Here is a 21,997-nt window from a genome sequence, read left to right as displayed (position 1 = left end):
TCTTCATTTAGTCTTGGTTGTCCAGGAACAACCAGGACTAAATGGTTGCTCCTGGACACCAGCCAAAACTGGTCGATTGATTGATTGATTGATTTATTGATAACTTTCAAAATAAATATTTACCTTTTAATTTTCTGTCACTGGTTCTGATGTTTGTGTGTTTTTGTCAAGTTATAATCATCATGTTTTACCCAGTAACGGGAGTGTGATCCTTGTCTCTAAGTGAGTGAATGTCCTGTGTGGCAGTACCAGGACCACAAGATTGTTCCTGGACACCCCACAAAAATTTATCGTATGACTGACTAAGTGATTGAATGATTAATTAATTGATTATTTCTATTATTCAATTCATTATTACGAAGATTACAAAGACGGGTGGCTTTCAATGGTCCAATGCAGACTCACATGTTCACATGAACGTTCCACCGACTTTTAATTTTCAGACCGAATTTTAATATGGGCATCGCTAAAGCGAAAATGATTAATAATTTTTGGCAGATTATGTGCCAAGAATGGACAGAATTCGTTCCTTCATTTGACCTAGTTCTCTGCCGAGGGATGTACGGTATCAAAGCATTCGTTCAAATATCAGCTAGACTACTGTAAAACAAACACGGGAACTGGTATTCCAAACTCTGCTACAGTTACAGAACCAAGAACCACCAGAACGAATCCTGGACCTGCCGTTTTTGAAAGGAACTTGGTGGCAGCGTACTTTCGTGAAACCACGACTCTGAGTCGCACGTGAGAGCCAGGCAGATTAGCTCTTTAAACTCGCGAAAAGTGCCATAGGTATCTCAGGACATGCTGATCCTGAGGTATACACCTATTTGCACAAAATATTAGTTGAATGAGTGATTAAAAAAGTTTAGCTAGTCAGATATTCCCACTGTCTATAAATAAAGCGATACAAGCATCCAGCCCGTCCACCTAGTGAAGACACTACCGCACGTTTTTCAGAGAGGAAAAGGCGAAGAAAATTTTGCACTCTTCAATACGAAACGGGACGTGTTGCTCCATTGTCCTCCATTTGATGGGCTTGCGTGTATAGTCCGAGCAATCTTATTGCGACCTTTGCTAGCTTGCTGTAAGAACGTAATTTCGGCGGTCATAATCTACCAAAACGCGTTCATGCGCTTGAAGCTATGTTCCATTGTTATTCGGAAAAAGGTCCATTCACCCCGGGGCTTTTCAACAAGATAAAACGATCCCATTTCGTCCAACTTCTTTGTTGTTGTTTCCTCACAAAAAGGTTTAGTGCAGCGAAATGAATCGCAACCTTTCCATCAACCACAGCCCGACGTACAGAGCGGCGTTTCAACACCGCTGCAGCGCGCCTACGCCGACGCGGCTGTCGCCAAAGTGACACCAACACTCGGATCCGAAATCCCGGCGTCCCGTAAGCTGCTTTTAAGGCATACGCGCACAAAAATATCGAAAACAATTTTGCGCGGCGCAGCCAACAGTTGTAACGAAAACAAAGGCTTTCCACGCCCGGTCGACTTAGGAAACCCCGTCGACGGCGTGACACGGAGGAAATGGGAGCTTGTAATCGCCAGCCGACCATAACTACGAGACGGCAGGGCGCTGAAAAGGAAAGGCCACCATGCGAGTCCGACGGCCATATTGGTTTTTCTTTTCTTTTTTTCCCTTCTTTGCCAAATTTGGTGAGCGCGCGTTCAAAGATAAATTACGACGGGAGCAGCGAGGACGCTGTTCGTGTCGACGAAGACGGCGGTCGCCGACGCTCACCGTGGATGATTGAGTAGCGGAGGGGTGCGTTGATGCCCAGGTCTTGGTCGAAGGCGTGCACGGGGGCGTCCGTCTGAAGCTTCACTCGTAGCCTGGCGCCCTGCGAGAGAGCCGCGGGTTTGAAGAAGGACGTCGTTTATTTTCGGGTGGGATCCTCGGCCGCGGTTCGTGCCGCGCGCCAGCACACAACGGGCTTACGTGTGCGTATATAACGTGCAGCACGCCAACGTCTTTTGTGCGTGTACGCCTGCATGCGTTTACGTTAGGAGGATGACGCGCACGGTGCTTTATTAACTGGAATTAGGTTTCTGCCTCCCCCCCACTGAACTCCGGCAGTGTGCGCGGCTCGCACGATGCTGCGGAAGAGAAGCGGAAGGGAGTGTCTCTTGGAGGGGGCGGGGGGGGGGGGGGGGGAGGGAGGGGGGGGATCATGGAAGCTTTCTGCCGTGGTTCCCCTTCACTGCGCTTCTGATCCGACGCGCGAGAAGAGGTGTGGAGTTTGGGGATTTGCAGAACGGATCAGTTCATATTGCAGTTGGTGGGGTAACGTACGACTAACTCGGTCGCGCGCGCAGAAAGTTAAAGTTCATGCGGTTATAGGGCATTACTTTTGGAGTATAGCTTTCTTCCTCTGGGGCTGGGGGTGTGCATTGGTAAACAACTTTAACATCGGCTAGAAAGTTTTTGTACAGTCGGGTTTTCGTCTAGACTGTCTCTTTATTACTAGAAAATGCATTATAAAATGTATTAGCTTCCTGAATGGAGCAGTCAATCAATAGTCCACATGTTCGTACCTTGTGCGACTTTCGATCAAAAGTAGGTGCGACAAGCCTTCGTTCATTGAAATAAAAAAAAAGCAGAAACAAAAGAACAAAACAAAAAACAGAAGAAATCACGCGAAGCCGCACAATTGAAGAAACACCTATTGCTCGAATCATAACTGACTCGTATTTTCATCTTCGAAAACATTCCTCCAATTTTGCAATTTATTATGGCGTCATCATGAAATATTTGTAGAATATAAGTGAAATGATATACTAGATGAATGGTGTCCCCAAAAATTTTTAAATGTAGAAATAATTTGAGATTAAAGGACCCGAGCAAGGGTCGAATTGGCAAAAGGCGCTGTCCCTTATTCTTTCAATTGCAGAAATTGCAAAACTAAAATAAAAAAAAAAATTAATGGATAGTTTTAGACTTACCGTGATCACAGCAGCCTCAGTTACGTTGGTCTTGTAGACTTGTCGCGTAAAGACCGGATTTTGATCGTCTGCGTCCTTCACTCGGATGGTCACGCTGGTCAGTGACTGGAAGCTTTCGGGAGAACCGTGATCCTGTGGTCAAAAAAGAAAAAAAAAACGCATTGAACTTTAGATTAATACACCGTCAAACACACGATAAGACGAAAGGGTTACTTTATTAGATAAAAATCGATAAGCAAAGGGAACTTCAATAATAAGATGTTGGTTTGTGAATCGCGGGTTGCGGACTCTTCTCTTCGCTTTTGTCGTTTTCTCGTTTACAAAACAAAGATATTCTTGAATGGCTGGGTTCACCGGGCGCTTATTTTCCATTGTTATTCATTAAATAGGCACCAATAATAGTGATAATGCAATAACTTTGATTCCCTCTAGGACAGAAACCAGTAGATGCATTGTGCATCGTAAATAATTCAGAACAAGGAAACCATTTTTTTTTCTCTCCTTGTTTTGTTTACTAGCCTTTCATTCCCTTGTAAAAAAGAGCGCATCGAAGGCTACCTACTATTGGCTATAAGGAAGTAACAGTAATCTCAGCCAGACAGAACCTGGCAAACTCGCAAAAAAAAAAGCAAAACAAAAGCGCGCGCAGGGTTCCGACAGTGCATTTCCTGGAAGGCTCGTGATGTACCCAGTGCGCTTCTAACAGCGTCATCATCAATCATGGACGTTGGGTTACTCTGTGCGACTTCATCAAGGAAGCCGATTATCGTGCCGTACGATCATCAGTGCTGGCCTCGCGACTACACCGGACTGAAGCTCATAAAAAATGCGACGTTAGTCGGTTACATTTTTATTTGGCGAAAGTACAATGAAAGACACTTCGCAAGACCCCCGTCCAAGACCAGAACTCTCGAGAAGGAGAGCAATCTATCTTCATTGCTGCCTTGTCCCTCGAGGCACTGACGAGAAAATGGAGCTTTTGTAAAGCTTTCTCTTAGTTCCCTTTATTTTTTCAGCAGTCACCTTAAGCTACAACGTAATTAGCACCTAATTTTTGGACGAGTTAATTGGGTACTCAAGCCGAGCTTTTGCAATGCCCACTGCTTAAATATTGAACTGTCTCCTGGGACGTTATACACCGATTTTGAAATTGTGAACGCAATAAATGGTGCTGTTATGGCCCCGGGTTCAACTAAACAAAAATTCAACCAATATTGTTTGCCGTCGATGTGTGAAAAATACTCGTTAAAAAAATCCTTACTCTTGAGCCTAACCACTCGATTGCAGACGGACATGGTTGTGGACGTGCGATACTGCTAAGCTTCATCAGAATGACAAAAAAAAAAAAAAAGAAGCAGATCATTACGAAGAAGAGTTCTTTCTGTTCCAACATCGGAAGATATATTTCCCCAGAAAAAGGGGAGAACTTCTTCTTTTTTTTTTGTGATTCGTGAGAAATTTTCTTTTTTTCTTCTTCTTTGTACTACGCACAAGCAGGCACATATCTCAGCCTCACTTGATGTTGTTTTTGTTTCTGTGGGGTGGGGAGTTATTTCAAGCTAAATTATATCAACCGTTAAGCTTCATCATGCACATTTCTTAAAGGGGAAATGCAACGATTTTCGTACTTTGCGCAAGTACCGCTAAGAACGAATCCCTGGCGTTAATGGCCTGTGAAACACCTGTTCGTTTCTCACCACAGGCAATCGAAGTCGCAGAAAAATATTAAAGAAAAACGAGCAGTCAGAACAAGCGGCCACGTGATTTAGAACCGATTATATGCCGCCAATGTTGATCATCGCCACGCGCTGGGGTTGGCAAGGCACAAGACACGCTCTGAGTTCCAGATATAGTTCGGCTATTGTCGTCATTGCAGCGATTGGACACGGGCCATCACCGGAACACTTGTCGAGCTACCGCTTATCACGAGCCCAAATCGAGTCCCCACGCAACGCTCGGGTCCAATCTATGAGCCGCATTCAAATACCGTCCCTGGGCGGTGCTGGGACCGCCCAGCTACGTCATCAAGTTTTGCGAAGGAGAGATTGAATGAAAACGCTCGCTTTTGTCCTTCAAAATACACAGCAACAAAGCACTTTCTTGGCCAGTGGCGTTGCGTGGGAGTATCCTTGTGTCCCACTAGTACCAGTAAGCTCGTGTAAAGTAAAAATAAAAACATTCCAGTTGAATATCGTTGCACCGCCCCTTTAAGCTTATCTCGTCAAATTGAATCTTTCTTAATCTATAAAATGTAAAGATTGAACAAACGGTTCATTTTGTTTTGTTTTGTTTCTTTCTATAACGCTATTATACTTTCGTTAAGAATTGTAGCGACCCCGGCACTTGACGGCGCTATCACATGACACAGTAGAATATTCACTTCTTACTGATCAGCAAATTAAGGCTCTTAAAGATATTGCTGTAGAGAAGAATTATGGTCACAATGCACGTTATTCATAACTGTGTTTGATTTTGTTTTCGGAAAATCTTATTTTACGCAACGGTATGGGACGCTGGTTCCCCACTCTCAATCACTAGAGACGTTTCTCCACCAACGAAAAGAAACCGGTCGCCGTTAGTTAAAATTTGTTCCGACCGGAGGAAAGAATACACATCTTCAGTTCCACAAGTCCAGCTAGAGCTCAGCAAGGCCCGAGCCAACCCGAATGCCTATGTCAGGAGCGATGTAGCCGCGGTTTTTCCTGAGCAGATCGAATTCACCAACACTTTCCCAGGGCTACTTCGGATTCGGCAGATGAGGCACGCCTCGACCTCTCGTTTGGTCAAGATGTCCTTCATCTCCCCCAGTCGAGGCACCATCAGCCGGGCCAGACCCGGGTCGGGCCTGATTCCATAGACCGGGCCTGAGTCAGGCCTGATAATGTAGGCATCACATCGGGCCGGGCCTGAGTCGGGCCTGATAAGATAGGCATCCCATCGGGCTGGGTCATGGGGTCGGGTAAGACTGCGAGTCAGCGGGCCCGGGCCGGGTCGGGCCCCAGAAAGTGGGCACGTGCAGTGCTCTAACTTCATCTTGAATAATGGTCGGTCAGTTGCCTCGCCTTTTTCCCTAGATAATTACAAATACAAGAACGGAAGACAACAAAGAAGCGAAAAAAAAAAGAGGAAAGCCCCTTGAATTCCTGGATCGGCACCAGGAAGGAAGTTCGGGCTTTCTAACCCGCGTTGTTCCCGTGCTCACCCCTCGCGTTAAGTAACGAAGTTAGCCGTGTCCTCTTTTCTCCGGCGAGGAGCTGACGCGTGCAGGCCTCGCGGGGAAAGGAAGTTTACGGGCCCGGTTTCGCTCACCGCGAGCACGAGCCGCTCTCCAGTGGGAGCCGGAGAGCGAGCGCTTCTTAAATAATTAGAGCGCGCGGGCGAAGCCGGTTTCCGGGGTGGTGGGGAGGGGAGACACGCCGGCACGCTTGCTCGCCTCTCGCCGCCGCGTTGCCCAGAAAAAAAATTCCGACAGCCTAAACTGCGCGAAGGAGGAGGGGACGGTTCGGAATGAGAAGGGTAGATTTTGAAGTCCGCTGTTTCCTTCCTTGAGGCCTTAGCTACCGGAAAGGCCGCCTGAGTGTACACGAGGTTACGAAGCTTCCTGCTGAGAGAACCGAGTTAAAGAAGGGAGTGGGGGAGGCGAGCGAGGCGAGGCTGCTACTCTCATTTGAAAATTTCCTTAATCTAGTTATTACGTCGGCTGGAGGTAGCTGTCTACGCAAAAAGAACGATGCCCAAAACTCCAGGGAGGCCGCAGCGCGGAAAGGGAGAACTTTGCTATCGGCACCCTGAACGGTAATGTCGTGCTCGCTTGGGACCAAATGCATCCTTACTTTCCATCGCCATAATACACCTATGATAGTATTTTTTATTCTTTATGTCGCATGTTTTGCCGTGAGGACAAAAAGCCCACCTTATATTGTTGGTAGTTTTTCTTTTTTGGGCGAGAGCTCGCGCACGCCATATATATGCGATTTTGAGCAGGGACCTCATGCTTACAGACAACGCTGCGGTGCTTCCTAAGCTAAAAGAGACTATACGTGATAGGTTAATTTTGTTTCCAAACTTGTTTCAAGCGAATGAGTTTCGATTAAGCTTCACTTGTCTCTCGAGGACTCCTTGGTAGGAAGCGCGATGCTCCAGCACATCTGGCATAAAAATTATTTTAACGTTACCTTGCCAGGAGTTGCAGTTTCTTTTTTCTTTGCAGCTCACTTTATTAAATATTTCGAGATACCTTACCTTGCCAGGAGTTGCAGTTTTTTTTAACAGCTCATTGTATTAAATATTTCGAGATACCTTACCTCCAGATTAACATTTAAGTATACTAAACGGTGTGCCTATTACTTCATAGGGATAAAGCTCATTTTTCTACACATGATAAGGTATTTATACTAAAATAATCTTGACATAGAGAAAAAAAAAGTTGCGTTATGGTCAACCAATTTCACATCACTAACCGGGAAAACAAATTAACAAAATTTACGAGTTACCGCTTAGTAGTTGCTGAAAGAGCTGTCAGAGCTCATGTCGCCTCCTGCCACACTGAAGTCATCATTGGTTTTAAAACATGCAAGTAAATAAAATAAAAAAGTGTAGATACCCCTGGACTTCGTAGCAAACACTGAATTAATCTAAAAATAAAAAACGGCCGCGGCGGGAACGATGCGTATACGCTGTGGCCGGTTAGGACTGACTATAGTCAGTCCAAACAACGTGACGGTTCCTAAAAAAAGTTGTAAAGCTAAAGGGCCATAAAACGGGATATACGTAGTACCTGCTCCCAATAATGGCCTGTGAACCAATCACATTTTGGAGTGCCGTAAGAACAAAATCAACTTCTTGCAACCTAAGCGATCTTCCGCAGTATGTAAGTAAACGTATGGTCAGTTCGCGGCGCTCAACAGTTAATAAAGTTTAATAACAATGCCCATCTGACATTTATGCGTATCAGTTCTGTCATTTGTATTGTACGTGGTGAATCCCGCCGCGAGAATGAAGTCTTCAATCTGCACGAGGACAGCGAACACAGGTGCACGAAGCCACAGTTCTTATACAATGCGCTTAAAAGCACATTAAAAAAAAGTTTATTGTAGATAGTAGAGTCAATAGAAACTTTAAACGCGACTCAGTGCGATCAGAGTGCAAGAGGTTCAACACCGCTAAGTCGTGCCTCGGTAATACCGTTGGGAGACCTTGCCGAAAGAATCGCGATAATCGAGGCATGAAAGCAAACGAGACCAAGTTGCGCCCGCACCCTCGGCAGTCTTGTTCCGAGAACGCGAAACAAGCGGCAGCGAGTACGTCACCGTCTAACGAATGTGCTATAGTTTTATGCACCGAGAAACTAAGGGAGATGAGAATACGAGAGCGCGCAGGGACGTCAGAACGCCAATCTCTGATTGGAATGATTAGTTGGTAGACTTAAAGCTCTTTAGCAGCTAAAGCAGGACCTTTGTCTCCACTGCACTCGTCGAACGCGTTCAATTGCGAGATACAAACGCCGGACGCAGCGGGGACAATGGCAGCTAGCTATATACTTAGTGCACCGGAACCTAACCCTCGTTTGTTCGAATGGCAGCCGCATTGCGAACGAAAGAGAAGAACGCGCTGCCCCGGGAAGAAGCGTGTGGTCGCAAATAAAACTCTCGCGAAGGGAGCACCCTTAATCCACACGGCGTAAAACTGATAAAGCACATGTTGTCCAGATCTGAAACTACTAAGTGGCTAAACTCTAGCCTTTCAACCTCACTTGAGCAACTGCCTTCAAATTATCCAGGGAATCTGAATATACGCTGGTCGACAGCGTAATCTCTCAACGAGGAACGCCTCGCCGGAAAACCTGACCTGTTTTTTTGTTTTTTTTTGTAATCGCATTGCATACTTAACATTAATAAGAAAAATTACTTTCAACAGATAATGGCGCGGTATATTGATGATTTCTTGTTGTATATATTTTTTTCTTGTTAAGTACGGGTTCAGGTACCCAGCAATTATATATCTTGTTTCAAGAACACAGTTGCTAAAAACGACGCCTTATGATCAGTTCTGCAGGGTTTTTCTGTTTCTTCTGTTTCTATTTTTTTCTTTCAAGCATATATAACGCCATAACAAACTTCCTGAATATTTAAAAATAAACCCAATGGGAAGCTTCCAACTGGCTGCCGAAATTCTCTGAGAGATCGAGTCTCTTATTGAAATATCTTCCGCAACTCAGACGTTTCGCGTTCTTTCAATTTTCATCTACTTCCTCCGGTACCTTCGTGCTTTATTCATATTTATCTAGAATTCAGAAATTCAGGGCTGCCATATATATATATATATTATTTAGAATAAAAGCGACACCATGAACGATATATACATATATATATAAATATATTTTTTAAATATTATATGATTCATGAAACGTTTTCTTATTCTCGCATATTTTAAAACACGTTCTAAAAGACAAGAGAAACCTCCCTCGCCTATTTACGCTATACTCGCTATAGCCACAAAAAAATGAACCAAGCATAATCTGAGTGTAGCTCAAATAGATAAACGTGTGATTATGAAAACCTGATATCGAATAAACCGAAACATAGATTACGTCTTTTTCTAAAGCCCCCGCGACATCCGCGAGACACAAGTCATGGTAGTAACTTGCTACAAAAACACCACAAAAGTTTCGAAAATCCTCTATGAGTGTCTGGCGTGATGTTGAATGGAACGACACATTCATAATGTTTGCAATATGTTTTCTTCAGAAGCGCGCTAGTTTATAGTTTCATATTTTGTGAAACATCCAAGAATTTAACGTTGAAGTCTGGCTAGTTGGTATACTGACATAATAAAAACAAAAACAGCGCGAACACCAGGAAAAAGTAAAAAAATATAGCCCACAGGATTTGTTTTTGTATAAAAAAATTTTGTCACTGCCAAATGAGTAAAAAAAAAAAAAAACATGAGTACGGCCGGTCTTTTTGCATTGAAGGCATTTCATGACCGTCTCATTTTCGCCATAAGCGGTGAAAATTCTATGTTCACAAAAGAAATTAATCATGACGTCCACACTCAAACAGGCAAACGAGCAAACAAACAGAGAAACAAAAACACTAAACGCAAAACCAACTTACATATTAAAAAAATATCGATTCTAATAATGGAATTTTGAGTTCACTCACTCGGAAATGGACAGAAAATAGTGACCCAAATAAACGATTGTTATACTTTGGCCATTATGTTTAAAACATACACTGTACACTCGCAAAAAAAAAAAAAAAAACTCGCTGCGTTTTGATGATGTTCAATGAGCTCTGAGTAACTCCAAAAGACTGTGTTTTTATTTTAACCTAAGCGTGTTGGCTTTCTGCTCATATTGTTAAAAGTGGATGGCGGTATCTGTGCGTTGCGTTAAATGCATATTAAGAGTTTAAAGGAAAGCAAGAGGGAAAAAAAGAAAGTTCTCTGGCGTAGTTTATTAGTCAGATATAGTGACTTGTTCCCATATGCCGAAAGAAAAAGAAAAAAATTAATTGTTTCCCGACATAACCCTAAACCAAACTCTTTGGCGATGAGATGAATCTCTACCGGTATTGTTCCTTTACAGACATCTATTTCTCTCGTCGTTTGCTACGCTCACGCGTAAGAAATGTTGGCATAGTCGCTCACAGCTTTAGAAAAGCAAGGTGTGACTTTAAAAGTTCGCGCGTCTTCTTTTGTGATTTGTTCTTTGTGGTTCTTATTTGCTAATCTCGCATTATCATTCGCTGTAGAAAGATTATAACATGCTATTAGGCGAACCCAGAACAATAAAAATGGCGAAGACCCAAATGGATTCAAATGTGAGGCAATACATTCTTTAGAGTGTTTGTAGTACACAGCGCATAAACGTCTCACAAGAGCAGGCACTCACTCAATTACAGGCACAAAAACAGACACACAGTGCTGAACTCACAGCTCTTTATATTTTGTCTTTCTTTTCTTTTACTTCTTGATAAACAAAATATGTAAATTGTTTTGTCCTCATTTTTTCTCTTTTCCGCCTATTAAAACCAATTTGTATAATATTCCGCGATTATGTTCTTAAGGCTAGGTAAGCCAATTTTTTTGCAGATAAGGTCAGAGATGGGCTGGTCACGCATCCATCGTCAAGCCTGGCATTATGCTTCGCTTCAATTATTTCCCTAGTTGGTTGTTGCTTCGGTCTAGCACGGTGCAACTACGTATAGTTTTGTCGCACACCCGCCATCCCGGCAGTGCAGACCTGAATGTCCTAAGTTGGCTCTAGTAATGCTATTTTACTGTTTACGAAGTCGATTGTTGAGGCACCGTCATATCGGCCAGACTGGACATGTGCCTCAACGATCGACTTCGTAAACACTACAATAGCATTACTAGATCCAACTCAAAACATTTAGGTCTCCTCTGCCGGGATTGCGGGTGTGCGGCACAACTACATAGTTGCACCGTGCTAGACCGAAGCAACAACCAACTAACTAGGGAAATAATTGACGCGAAGCATAACGCCAGACTTGACGATGGATGCGGGACCAGTCCATCTCTGGCCTTATCTGAAAAAAATTGGCTTACCTAACCTTAAGAAGGTAACCGCGGACTATTTTATGAATTCGTTTTATTAAGCGGAGATAAAAAATGAGGACAAAACAATTTACAGATTTCGTTTTCACAATAAGTAGAAGAAAACGAAGACAAAAATATCAAAAAGTTGTGAGTTCAGCGCTGTGTGCATGTTTTTGTGCAAAACGCAGTAGTGATACACGACCGCATGCCGGCAGGATGCTCATCCAGATCGAAACGGGCAGGGGTGGGGATTGAACCCATGATCCCTGGGTTCTGAAAGCTCGTGCTGCAGAGCCCAGGGGGGCTATGTTGCGCTTTTTGCACTCCCAGGAGACTAGGGAGAGGGAAGTGACGTCAACGACACAGAAAACGCAGATTGGGTGTTGATTTCGTTTTCTTCTGTCAACATCCAATCTGCATTTGCTGTGTCGTTGACGTCACTTCCCTCTTCCAAGTCTCCTGGGAGTGCAAAAAGCGCAACATAGCACCCCAGGGGTCCTGGGTTCCGTCCCCAGCGCTGCCCGTTTCGATCAGGATGAGCATCGTACCGGCATGCGGTCGTGTATCTGTACTGTGTGGTGCACGTTAAAGACCCCAAACTAGCGGTTGCACCGCACTGGCTCAATGGCTCATGTACAGCTGAGACACCAGACACACACTGAGGCAGACTAACTTCCGGCTTATAAATTTACACACAACAATCTGCTGCTGCATGTTTTTGTGTCTGTAATTGAGTGAGTGCCTACTTTTGTGAGACGTTTATGCGCTGTAAAGAACTAAGATGGAAAACCAACTAGCCCAAGCTACGGTGTTAACATTCATTGAAGACTTCAGTAAGGCTTTGAAGTTGCAGCGTTTCACATTACAGCTTCAAAAACAGTGTAAAAGGTATATTATGCTTTCTACGGAATGAGTGTAATTGACAAGTTTTTAGTTCGCCCACTTCCTGCCACATAGATTCTATACAGTATCCTAAATAAATTCTACACTCTAAGAAATGCCTGCGCGTCTACTTACCCGCAAAACACTCAAAGAGTCAATCTCTGCGACCTACGAAATCAGCTCGGCGAATGATGAGGCGGAACATCCGTTTAGACCTAAATATGAAGTCTGTGGTGTGGCATTACGCAATGCAAAGCGCCATGCTTGCATTGCGTAATGCCACAGCACAGACTTCATTTTTAGGTCTAAACAGATGTTCTGCCTCATCATTCGCTGATATGATTTCGTAGATAGCAGAGATTGGCTCTTCGAGTGCTTTGCGGGTAAGTAGACGAGCAGGCATTCCTTAGAGTGCACTTCAACTTAACTTTCTTTGAGTGTTTTTTTTAAATTGTTTTTAATGAATGCTTTTTATAAAATTGTGTCTCTGTTTTTCATGCGGAATATATGAGATTAATAATGTCGTGCTATAATTTTCTACCAATGCTGTGTTTTTGCTTTTTAATACTCGTTGATGTTTTTTGTTTTTTTTTCAATCGCCTGCCGATGCAAAGTATTAATCTGATGGCGTCTCGTTTGGCAGTGCACGTTTGTCCCGATACCTCGTAAGTAAACAAAGAATAGAAACAAACAAACAAATAAGCTTTCTCAACTTCGTATCCTTGCATCCTGGCACATCTTTAAAAATTTCCGCCACCACAAAACACATTGCAAAAAAGATTGGGTGGAGCCGTCAACAGCCATGTGTATATTGTCACGAATGACAATTGATGAGGAGATGAAAACTGAAGCAAACTAAAAGTTCAATGGAGCGAACTTGTGCACGAAACAAAAAAAGAAGGTTAGCGTCGCAAGCGTCGAGGTCGGCGAAACAGCAGGATCGAGCGCTGGGGCTAGACTGACTGCGGCTCACCAAGCGGAGCCCCCTTATTTTAGACAAGTGTGCATCTTGAGCAATCGGCGTACATACTTTGGCGCATAGAACATTCCAACTTCAAATTAGCAACAAGGCTTTTAAATCTTCTAGAATGGGACATTACTGAAACAACAAGAAGATTTATCCGCGGCCAGGCATGGAACCTCGGCTTTTCGCGCAGGAGGCAAGCACGATAACTGCTAGGCCACGGGTGCGCTGCCTGGGTTCCGGAAAAAACGTCCCCGGAAAAAACGTCCCCGGAAAAAATGTCCCCGGAAAAAAAGTCCCCGGAAAAAATATCCCCGGAAAAAAAGGCCCCAGGTGGAAAGTAGGAAAAAATGTCCCCAAAGGGACATTTTTTCCACTTCAAGTACAATTCGTTTTTGACTTTTGTGTATGAATCAAGAGTTTGTCATTTCATTCCTGATTTTGCAACATTGCATCTCAACTGTTTGTGTTTGTTTTTCATTGTGAATAAAACATTCATAACACTTCTAGCTAAAACCAAATTATTGTGTCGGGAAATTTGAGAGGTACTTGTGTACCCTTTTCCAAATAGGTAAAAAGCGCGACACTTAACACGAACAAGCGATCGCTAGTTGTTTTATTTTTTTAAGGGGCGAAGCTCCTTAGGGTCTAGCCTTGTCCGTCCGGCGTCCGTGCTCACATCGATTGCCATCCCATCTGTCTTCTTAAAAAAATAAAAAAATGTTTGCGCAGTCGACAGGATTCAAACCTGTGCGGGAGACCCCAATGGATTTCTAGTCCATCGCCTTAACTGCGGGACGAGTAGGGGCTCTGAGATGTGGTAGTAACTCAAGAGCTGGGGATGTCATGGATGAAACGTTGCATGTAGCCGCTCAACGTCTATACAACAGAGGGCGCTGCGGTCAAATGCGTATGTAATCGCGTTAAACTTTGCATGCATTGGCTCAACGTTTATAGAGGAGAGGGCGGAGGGCGCTGCGGTCAAATGCTCAAATGGGTATATAACCACGTTCTATACCACATATTCTCTTTCTGACATGGACGTGGAGATGCTTTCCCACGGCATCCAGTGGATCCAAGCTGATCCGCTAGAAGAACCACTGGCTCTGCATTTCACCGACCATAAAGCAGTAATAATGAAGTCGAAACGCAACCCGGAACCAAGCAATACCTATGAGCAATAAAAAAAAATCAGCACCATCAGCACTACCTATGAGCAATAAAATCAGTATCATCAGCACCACCAGAGCTTCGCCCCAATCAACATATTTCACCGCGTGGAGATGCGGTCATTTTTTTATAGAAACGAGAGGTTAATTGACATCAAAGTTATTATAGGTATTGAAGGTGCTTATTTGGGGATATAATGCAAACAGTAAAATTTCGTTCTCACTAATCCTCTTTCGGAGCCGTTTTCCCCTACCTGCGACACGGTGCCTTTTTTCCCAGGACATATGACCGGACCGCCCGAAGCACATGAGGATCAGGGAAACCCAGAGATAGAAAATCCTTTGGGGACATTTTTTCCTACTTTCCATCTGGGGCCTTTTTTTCCGGGGCCTTTTTTTCCGGGGCCTTTTTTTCCGGGGACATTATTTCCGGGGACATATATTCCGGGGACATTTTTTCCTACACCCGCGCTGCCTACCTGGCCAGCTGCGCGCACGGCAATATAACGCACACGAACGCCTAGACCATCTAAAGGACGCATATTGTGGACGCATTTGCTAAGACTTACCCGCGCTTGAATTTCGAGGCGGTATTCTCTTGGGCCATGGTCGAAATCCAGGGGCTTGTTGATGACGATGATTCCCTCCAGGGGGTCGGAGAGGGCGAAAGAATTGTTCTCGTTGCCGCCCTAGGAAAGAAGAAACAAATATAACGAGAGATCACTGATGAAGTCGTCTCGGACTGCATCAAAAAACGGTTTCCGGCAAATGCCACTGGCGTTTCTTTACATCCTTCCCCGATCGTTTAGATGGCTCCTCACGAGAGCTTTGGTCCAACTTGATATCCTTGCCTCTCTCTTGGTATACATCAATATACGCAAACAAATAACTATAGGAACAACCGCCGATAACGAAAAGGAACACAAAAACAACGCACCAAAGAAGTTTTGGCCATTTTCAGGCTGTCCAACTCGTTTTTGGCCGAGTTGGACAGCCTGAGCGTAAATAACGACCAAGAGATTTAATTACTAGAGTAACCAAGGCGTAGCACTTCATTGTAGCGTCATTTCAGCAAGCTTGTTTCGTAAAATCTCTGTTGGCGGTTATCTGAAACTTGACATGAAATGGCCGGAAACGGTTTTCCGTCCTCAAAGAATGTTAAAGCAGCCAGTGACAAGGCAAAACAATATCACTCGAGCTTCCTGACAATGCATTTAAGGGTCAGGCTGCCGCATTTTCAAAATCGTAATGATCGCCACTTGCGCCCACGTCCTGCACACAGCACCAAAATGGCGACGCACAAGAGATAACCGAGGAATTGGGTGCCGCTTGTCTAAGCGGAGCTCTAGTAGTGGCTCTATAAATGACTATTTCCGGGGTGAACAAAAATAAGAGTCTCTGGTGTTAAATAACTTAAAGTTACTTAATTCAATATTCGCTAACGACTATTAAACAATATATATGCATCTCAATGTGGGACGGAGGAAGAGGAAGGGTGTGTGTGTGTGTTTGTGGGGGGGGGGGGGGGGGGGGGGGAAGGGCATCAGTTTTGAATTACCTCCGGCTCCATATATTAAATCGTCTTCATTAACCTTCCCCGCCAAAAAAAAAAAGAGAACGCAATGATTGATTGGCCATTTGGTGAGCAACAATAACATTAAAAAGGGGAAATCCTTTCTTCTCCTTTTGAAACTTGACTTTTCAACTTCACGTTGGCAACGTAAAAACAAAACAAAAATACATTCAAAAATAAATTATTTAGATAAGCACTTTCTTATTTTTCTTTTCTATTTTTTTAGGGGGAGGGGGGAGAAGGGGGAGAGGGGGTATAGCTTTGCAGATCGTTAAACTGAAAACCATCTTCTAAAGGGATTCGCATCTCTTGTGGAGATATAATAACGAACATGGGCTGGCAGGCACTGAAGGCGTACTTATTGAAAGCAAGGGGGAGTATACCGACCCTGAAAGGGAAAGATAGCCTTGAAAAGAACGTTTCGCTTAGCGGCGAGGGGTTTTTCGTGGGCTAATGAAAAGCTCAAACCGCCGCCTATAAAGGGTAACCATTTAAAGGACCCCTGCAAGAGCCAAAAAGCAGTAAATACATAAACTGGGAACCATACAAGATTTCAGTTTCGATACCTCTTTAAAGGGCACCGTTGGAAATAAAGGAGAAAAAGAGAGAGAAAGAGAGAGAGAATGCTTCGTCTTGGTGTATACCCAAAATTCGAAAGCCTCAGTTTATGCGAGACTGATTTCGATCGAACCTCAATGTGAGGATGATGAAGCCGCAGAGAAAGTTCCTTTCATCTCGGGGAATAGAAAGGCTTTGGAAAACCCTTCTTTTAGCTGGTTTAATCTACTTCTACCAAGAGTTTATTTTGCGTCACCTTGCACGTTGCGCAACGCAAGAAAAGAGAAGAATCGTTACGTTAACGGCTCTAAGTATACAAATGGAGGTGGAAAGAGATAACAAACTTTCACTTTCTTCAACGTTGCGAAACGAGCATTTATCAAAATTGTATTCGCTTTATGCGGCGCGCTGGTTTTGGAACATCATCTCCAGATTTCTCTAAAGCTTTTTGGATCAAACGTGAATTTAAAAAAAAAAAATCAATAAACGCAGATGTTGCCACGTGGCGTACGTCTGAATACGCGGGCACCTTTTTTCATAATGCATCTTGCAGAGTGAGGCGGTGCCTGATTGTGACGTGGCATTAGTTCTTTTCGTTCGCTTTTGTTCGCACTTATTGTCGTTGGAAGGAATTTTTTTTTTTTGTGTGTGTGATTGCTTTCTTGGCGTAGGACAACTTTTCTTCGGTGTTGTAGATTGAGACAACAACCCTGAGAGAGACAAGGCTATGCCCACAGTGGACCTTCCGAGACTGCGTAGCATTCGTTCGGACACCGCCTCATTCCACGAGAGCTGTAAATGACAGCCGTAAGTTCAAATGGCGAGGAGTGGCGAACCTTCCTCCTTTTCTGTTATTTTGAGTTTGCCAGCGCCGAAGTGGCTCCGGTAATCACCGCAGCTGCAGAAGGAGAAAAAAAAGAAAGGGGGGTGGTGCGGGGTGGAGTTCCTTCCCGTAGCTTTATCCAGAAAACGTGACGCCCTTTCCGAAAAGAATGCCGCTTCCTTTGTTGTATGCTAGTGTCGCGACCGTCGCTGACACTTACCTCATTTTGACTTTTCTAGATTTCTTCGTCCGCAGCTATAATAGCATGTTGCTAGTACGTGTTACATAATACATATCGTATCCCACCGTTCCACTTGTGACAGTCGGAGTCCTTTGACGTCACTCACAGATGAAAGCAACGAAAGAAAGACAAGTCAGCCTTTTCCATCGCGACTTCCATAGTCGATGACTGCTTAAGGACCGCGGAGCTGGGCATAATATAGTAATACTTCTGTCTTCGTGATTCGTCCTTCGGTTTCCTGATCGGTCAACGTTGCAAGCTGCGTAGCGATAATTAAGCTACCCGGAACTCGCCAGGCCTTGAATGTCAGTGAATATATAAAACAAAAACAAAATAATAAAGTTGCATTTACTAATCGAAGAACGGTGGGTTTCCGAAAAGTCACTCTTACGTGTCATGCTAGCGTCTTGACTTGCAAGTCTCGTAGTCAAGCCGATTTGTGTGTGCCGAAACTTAGCGACGCGCTGGATAAACAGAACTTGTCTTTTGATAAAGCTGACTGACGGTTAGACCAGAAGATGATAGGCGATATCACTTTGCGCCAACATTATGGAATTAAAAAAAATATCGGAAATGACAGTAGATCGTTCCGGATCATAGCCGTCATCGGCCGAGCTTCTAAGCGACGTCTGTAAGGATCAAGGTTGCGGAGGGACAACCGTAGTCGTCTTAAAACATTGTATATAGCGGGCCGCGCCTTGAAATGTCTCTCCGCCATTCTAATTTCCTCGCACTGGCTCAGAGAAGGGGCGGACTCAACAAACTCACCACAATGGCGTAGGTGACGTCGGAGTTGGGCGTGTTGGGCTTGTCCCTGTCGATGGCGTGCACACCTCGGAACACGGTCAGCCCGACGGGCGTCAGCTGCAAGAGACGGAACGAGAGCACAGCTCAGCGAGGGACGGCAGCAGCACCTTGAGGCAAGCGCCTGGATGTGACAGCGGCCCTACAGCACCACCGAGGCGGGGCCATGGAGTGGCCGGCACGGTACAGACGGAAGGAACGCGTTTGCACGTCGCAAACGTGCACTATAAAACAAGAGAATAGTTTACTTAACTTTCGCGCACAACACGGTGACGGTCAGTCACGCTGAAAACTGGAGAGATTCTAAAAAGTGACAGTCCGTAGAATACCATGGCATTTGAAAAACGAATTTTGCGTAAAGACAACGAGCATGGCTTTCACCTTGGTCAGTGTATTGAGTTGACGGTTTCCTAGGTTTACACCGATTGCAGTCGATGTTTCAGATTTCTTTGAGTGTATGGCACCACGGCGGCCATCGAGTGGTGGGCACGGAGTACAGAGAGGTCACTGATGGCGCGGCGGTAGCGTAATAATAAAGTCACTTTAAGAAACGCTAAAAGCTCTGGCTCGTTATGTTCGTGCTTCTTGTTTTCTGATTCGTTCTTCGACCTTGTTATCGATGAATACAAGCTAATTGGCTGCGAAACGGTAATTAGATGCTCGGGACCCGCCACGCCCCACGTTTCTTAAGTTGTCGGTGACTGTAGGGCGAGACACTCGACAGAAACAAAACACAGACGTGACTTCAGGTACAAAGTGTGAAGCGTTTTGAGGTACTAAAATTTGCACGTGTTTTTCTGATTGCTAGGAATTTTTAACGTGCGAACAAAATTCTATATGTACTAACTACCGGGAATAGAATCCAATAACATCACTGGGTTCATAAGCCGTCATTAGGTGCGCAGAAAACGAAAAAAAAAAAGAAACTTGCGTTTACATATTTGTGCTTTAACCGGCGGGGGATTAAGGGATGAAGAGATCGTAGTTGCTAAACCCTTTGTATCGGTCGGTAGCATGGACCGTCTATCCTAAAAGCATTTCCACTTATCGAATTTTTTTTTCTTCAAAAAATTGCCAGCCGTAAACCGATAAACTCTACGGAAAAAAAGGACGCCGGGTGCGTTTCGTAAAACTGGAAGATTAAACTCAGGAGTGTGGCATGGGCTTCCTATAAAAGCATATACGAGATATTTAATACGATAAAAAAAAAAGATCTGTCGGAGACAAAGCGTATTAGGAGTATGACGATATGAGGAAAACGAAAAATGACACAAAAGGAGCCTAAGAGACAAAAACTCTGCATCGCCCCATCGGACGTTGGTTGTCCAACTGGCATCTGCGGGCCCTTAGTCTAAGGAGAGTTCGAGGCAGAAGGTTTACGAAAACGCTTTTAGATACGGGGATCAGGATAGAAGCCCGGTTTTGGCAGACAGCTCGACAGCTAGCTTCCGCGTTCAGTCTGTAAACAAACATCACTTAAGATATATACTTTGTAGACTTAAAGTGATCGCGTTTTGTCAAAACGTGCACCATCAAAACTCAACAAGGGCATTTCCACTTTTCTTTTTTGTATAGAATTAAATTTTGTATGGCAACCGAATAATGCATGTTAGATTTTTTTTTTTCATTTCGAAGATTTACGTGGTTACGTAGTCGAAAAACTCCTTGATTTGCTTACTCTGTGGATAAATTTGTTGACTACACAAATGTGGGGTTACTAAATAACATTCCCAACTTTCTTGGGCGTCAACGCCTCGGCGCCTGCATCTGAATGATAATTTTAACTGAACAACAACAAGCATAGCATTGTTCCACAGGAATATCTTAGATGGCAGTCATATAATATAAATAAGTAATAATTAAACTTTTGGACGAGCATAATTTTCATTCCACGGCTCTGCATATGTGTTGCATTGAATTCTATGGGCTTCATTCACATAATAATGCATCACTCCTTTTCTTGACAAAATATCGTAATGTTCCCCAGGAATGTAATTGCCTGGGTATCATACAACGCAAATCAATTAGAATTTCGATATTTCCTTGAAATATTTCTATCCCACAGAATGTTCCAGAAAACTGGCTGTTTCAGAAAGGGTTTTTATACTATGACCCGTCTCCATTTGTCTACGAGGTACTATCTCAAATTTATTTGAATTTTTTTAAATTAATCGTTGTACTGCAGCACAAAAAAATCAGGTTGCATACAGGAATATGGTGTTCTCTGAACTAACTATAAAGTAGTTTTTTTTTTACCACACAATCCTTCCGTGCATTGTAACGTCATAAAACTTTTAAATCCGCGAAGCGTACTTTTAGATTTAAGCTTGGAAAGGTCATCGTGATCCTGATTGCCACGGCGCTCAACGCCTGAACTGTGCAACCATTGTTTCTGTCAAGAGGCAAGGTATTTGCTATTATTTTAAGTTTATTTCACATTAAATACTTTTCGTGCTACATCTTTAAACCACCGATACATGGGTCTTCATCTTCATGATGATGTAAGTTCTTAGGTCTGGCTAACATCAAGACACTACAGTTGTTAAAGTGTGCTTTTTACGAAAGAAGGTTCTCCCGTTCAATGCAAGCTAACAAGTGATCACCAAGTTTGCCATCACAACAAAAAAGAAAAGATACACCCTACAAAAAGGGCACCACTGAATAACAGACACGTCAAAGAATTTGTAAAACTGCGCGCTATATAAACCCCAAAAAAAGAAGTGCTTGTAGCCCGTGATATATCTCCTCAGTCGTAAAAGACTCGTCGCAGTAGCCTCGTGCGCGAATTTACATCTATTGATCGGCTTTTCAAATATACTTCAGAAGATCTAGTTGGCTGAATGACCTCATTACGCACGCCAACTCGAGTAGATTACTGCGCGTACACAACAAAACATACAGGCCTTTAGAATTTAAATTAGCAGAACTCTTCCAACTCGTGTAAGTTTGACTATGGGCAGATCTGTGTACAGCTGCATAATTACATTACATATGTGCATCCGATGACGTAACCTCGTTAACGGTGCTAAATCAGAGGCAATTAAGCCCTGAAAGAGAACCCTAACTTTGACGTAGTGAGCTAGCTGTTTGAGTTCAGTTCCATATGTGATTACAGCTTTCAGTACGAAGTTCATGCGAAGCTGTATAGATTAATGTTTCACAGGAGGCAATATTTTATCATTAAAAGAGCTTGAAGAGATGAAAGGAACAAACTTTCCCGTTTAAAGAAAACCTTATCAACGTCGGTGTTCTGATATTTGTTTTTTTATACTACTCAATTGAAAACGTTACCGTCGCAATGCAGCTCTTAGAACGCCTGCCTACTGGCAAATTGTCAAGTGATCAGCGCGCATACCTCAAACGTGAAACTTGTTAAATGTTTGCTGAACTGCTGGCTCAGTTCGACTTCAGATAAGGCGAATAATATCTCGCAAGCGGAAGGTAAAACTTTAATCCCTTCGTTACGA

At 43.7% G+C, this 21,997-nt stretch overlaps 1 protein-coding gene across 1 annotated transcript in view; it reads right to left on the bottom strand.

The window, feature by feature from the left end:
* The window catches only part of LOC8041254 (protocadherin Fat 4), a 207,404-nt gene that overhangs the window by 141,825 nt on the left and 43,582 nt on the right, over positions 1–21,997 (bottom strand). The window contains exons 5-8 of the mRNA XM_040502714.2: positions 18,495–18,590; positions 15,101–15,220; positions 2,955–3,086; positions 1,753–1,852 (exon numbers count right to left, since the gene is read on the bottom strand). Coding sequence (XP_040358648.2) covers positions 1,753–1,852; positions 2,955–3,086; positions 15,101–15,220; positions 18,495–18,590 — 448 coding nt within the window. The remainder of the gene's footprint in view (positions 1–1,752; positions 1,853–2,954; positions 3,087–15,100; positions 15,221–18,494; positions 18,591–21,997) is intronic.

This window comes from Ixodes scapularis, unplaced genomic scaffold, assembly GCF_016920785.2.
Source record: "Ixodes scapularis isolate PalLabHiFi unplaced genomic scaffold, ASM1692078v2 PGA_scaffold3__209_contigs__length_174095766, whole genome shotgun sequence".
NCBI classification, from domain to species: domain Eukaryota; kingdom Metazoa; phylum Arthropoda; class Arachnida; order Ixodida; family Ixodidae; genus Ixodes; species Ixodes scapularis.
Note: the sequence above shows the minus strand (reverse complement) of the source record. Positions and strands in the feature narration are given on the sequence as shown.